The 3,139-nt window shown below is 45.4% G+C and overlaps 1 protein-coding gene across 1 annotated transcript; it reads right to left on the bottom strand.

Annotated features, from left to right (window-relative positions):
- Positions 1-9: 9 nt before the first annotated feature.
- On the bottom strand, positions 10-3,107 carry LOC116380059 (alcohol dehydrogenase 1-like). Its single transcript, XM_031842017.1, has 6 exons — positions 2,777-3,107; positions 2,393-2,480; positions 1,153-1,372; positions 685-945; positions 339-471; positions 10-224 (listed from the first exon to the last, which is right to left on the bottom strand). The coding sequence occupies exons 1-6, from the start codon at positions 2,865-2,867 to the stop codon at positions 82-84; spliced, it is 936 nt and encodes a 311-aa protein (XP_031697877.1). The 5' UTR covers positions 2,868-3,107; the 3' UTR covers positions 10-81.
- Between the last annotated feature and the right edge of the window lie 32 nt (positions 3,108-3,139).

Genomic DNA, 3,139 nt, shown 5'->3' with positions numbered 1-3,139 from the left:
AGAAATGAGGAGACCTGCACCTTTTATTGATCTGTGTTATTGTTGAGTCATGAATGGAGGAGAAAGAATGGGAGTGTACATCTACCATTTGCCATGCTTCATCAGCTCAAAGGCTTCATTGACCTGGTCCAAAGTCATGTTGTGAGTGATGAGCTCATCCACCATCAACTTCTTGTCCAGGTAGGCTTTGACCATCTGTGGCACGGCATCCCTACCCTTAAAGCCTGAGGCACACAATCACTTCAGCAAAGAGTATCCAGAATGAAACTAACTAGAGAGTTGCAGAATATTAGCCCACATCCATTTAGTTACCAGAGTGATGGTCATATCTGTCTCACCTCCAAACGCGGAGCCCTTCCATGTGCGTCCAGCGATGAGCTGAGTGGGTCGGGCAGAAAAATCTTCTTTGTCTGTCCAGCCAACTATCACGCTGACGCCCCAACCTTGCACACAGGACTCCAAGGCACTGCGCTAGATGGAGAAACAGCGCAAAGTCAGTGGTCTTTTTACCAGAAGGGCGCTGGTCCAAATCTTTGGACTAGCTAAGGAAATGTGGGCTTGGTGAATTCGTCAATGGAAGGAATTGGATCAGTTTACTTTGATTAGATTAAAGGACACTGTTTTGATAGTTAGGTCACACCTCTTCAATATATCCTGGAACCATATGAAATCAAATCTCCCTACCATGACTTCCACATTCCCGACACATTCCAGGGAGAAGTCCACTCCTCCGTTGGTCATCTCGGACAGCACCTGGCTGATGGGTTTACTGTGATCCTTGGGGTTCACGAAGTCGGTCGCTCCGAACACCGTGGCCTTCTCAGACTTCTCTGGATTGATGTCAACTGCGATAATCCTCTTGGCTCCTGCAGCCTTGCAGCCCATGACTGCAGCCAAACCCACAGCTCCCAGGCCGAACACAGCACATGTGGAGCCCGGTTCCACCTACGATACAACAGAGTTCAGTCAACATGGCTCATAGAGAAACCAGAACACATCGAGACACATGTAGGTCGGACTAGGTTGTGCGCCATACTGTATTCATCAATCGAAAGGTCTCTCCAAATATACAGGCACTTAACACAAAAGGCATCATTCTGTTATAATTTGAAATAACGATGTAAGCAATCCCCACTAGTCAAACAGACACACCTTAGCAGTATTAACTGCTGCTCCGTATCCTGTGCAGATCCCACAGCCAAGGAGACAGACTTTGTCCAGAGGGGCAGCAGGGTCGATCTTAGCCACAGCCATCTCGTTGACCACAGTGTACTCGGAGAAGGTACTGGTTCCTGTAAACTGCAGCACCTTCTTTCCCTTACAGGTGAACCTGGAGTCTAATGGTGACATTTCCTGCAGACGACCAACGCACCTGAACAAGACAATGTTTTGATGTGAAAAAAAACTGAAAAACTATTTGAGCGCTGCTCTCACGAATTAGATGGTTCAACAAATATTTGCAAGATGCATAAAATAAAAACAAGATCTAAACTATTGGTCCTGTGGTATCATCAGTCAGCAACTAAAGTTGGTACCGTCACACATGTCCCTCCTCTGCAGACATGTTTGTCATTCCTCAAATTAAACCATTTTCTATCCGTCCACTTAATGATCTGGGACTTTCCCTGCTCTCCCCATCGTCATCATCCATTCACCTGTTCCCAATTCTTTAATCATCTCTGCATACCAACTGTGTGATCTGACCAGTCCTGGACCCAACAAACACTTTTTGATTTACTATGCAAGCAGATTTCTACTATCCTTTGCCTCAGAGATTGTTGGAACAAGGCCCGTAATAGTGAATCCTGCATTTCTGTGGAACGCAGTGTGGTGTCCTCAAAGCTTTCTCTGAGAAACCTGTTATCTCTGTAGGTCACAGACTTCCCCAACACTCCTGAGTCTCAGCTCCAGGTTCCCAGCCCTCAGCAGGAATGTAGTGGTCTAGCAGGCTTGCTAGTCCACTACATTCCTGTCTTGAGCTGACTTTCCTGCTACCCGACTATCCAGATCCTGCTTTTCCTGCTTTTTGGCGAAGCAGCTGCCCACATCCTCCAAGCCTTCAAAGAACTGTTCGGGGAGCCACCCTGACATATCGCAGTCATTCGTTGAGGGTACTCGCTTGAGTCATCATTGTGGCAATGCTGTGTTCCGTCTGCCCGTTACCTACCTGCAATTTGGCCTTTAAGCCATTTACAATGAACCACTGAATTCATTTTGCTGCCTACAACTGTTTGCATTTAGCTCCAATCCCTGTTCTCCTGTAACATCTATACTGATAGAGAACTGTTGAATACATTGTCTAGAAGTGTTTGGACACACCTTTAGAACATACCCAGCAGGAATAAAATCAATAGTTGAGACAGAAGAGTGTATTAGTGCTTATTTAGCTCACCATCCTCTCTCGCACTCGTTGGTCTTTGGACTCTTACAGAAGCGACATTCTCTGCACTGGGAGATGAACACAGGAATGACGTGGTCTCCTGAAAGACAAAAACAATGTTGTCATGTTATAGTCAGATTAATCTCCAACTTTCATTATGGTGGAAAACAATGGAATTGAACAAAACCTGACAGCTATGTCCCTTTATTTCTGAACTTTGGACAGAGCTAAGCTAGCTGTTTCCAAACTTTACGCTAAGCTAAGCTATGCTAAGCTAAACACGTCCAAGCTCCGTACTCGACACACAGACATGAAACATATCAATCTTCTCATCTCACTCTTGTAAAGAAAGCAAATAAGCATTTATTGCAAAATATTCTACTATTCGCAATTGACCTGGCTGATATTCAGTGACTCCAGGTCCGACGCTCTCTACAATGCCGGCTGCCTCGTGGCCGAGGACTACTGGGAAGCCATTTTCATGCATACTCTCCAACAGGTGGTACAGGTCAGAATGGCACACCGCAGTCGCCACAATCTGCACCGAAGACAGTAAGCAAACAATGAAAACACAAAGGATTTAACGGACAGACTGATGAGAGTACACTCTCACTGGGTTCAGCAGTACCAACAACACTTTCACATTATATTGTCATTTTTATGGAGCGTTAATATCAAACATATCACTAAATGGACCCGGTAAGTTGCATTTAGCAGGATTTGGTGATTAAAGGACGATCTGCTCTACATTCAGAGCCA

The sequence above is a fragment of the Anarrhichthys ocellatus genome, unplaced genomic scaffold, assembly GCF_004355925.1.
Source record: "Anarrhichthys ocellatus isolate YVR2014 unplaced genomic scaffold, GSC_Weel_1.0 scaffold6004, whole genome shotgun sequence".
Lineage (NCBI taxonomy): Eukaryota > Metazoa > Chordata > Actinopteri > Perciformes > Anarhichadidae > Anarrhichthys > Anarrhichthys ocellatus.
This window is presented reverse-complemented; position numbering and strand designations above follow the sequence as displayed.

Bases quoted from the DNA above. Each gene is read 5' to 3' on its own strand.
- LOC116380059 (XM_031842017.1), bottom strand. From the start codon at position 2,867: ATGCATGAAAATGGCTTCCCAGTAGTCCTCGGCCACGAGGCAGCCGGC. The intron at 1,373-2,392 runs GTGAGCTAAATA...TGTCTTGTTCAG, and splicing joins AACGAGTGCGAGAGAGGATG to GTGCGTTGGTCGTCTGCAGG. The intron at 946-1,152 runs GTGTGTCTGTTT...GTTGTATCGTAG, and splicing joins CAGCAGTTAATACTGCTAAG to GTGGAACCGGGCTCCACATG.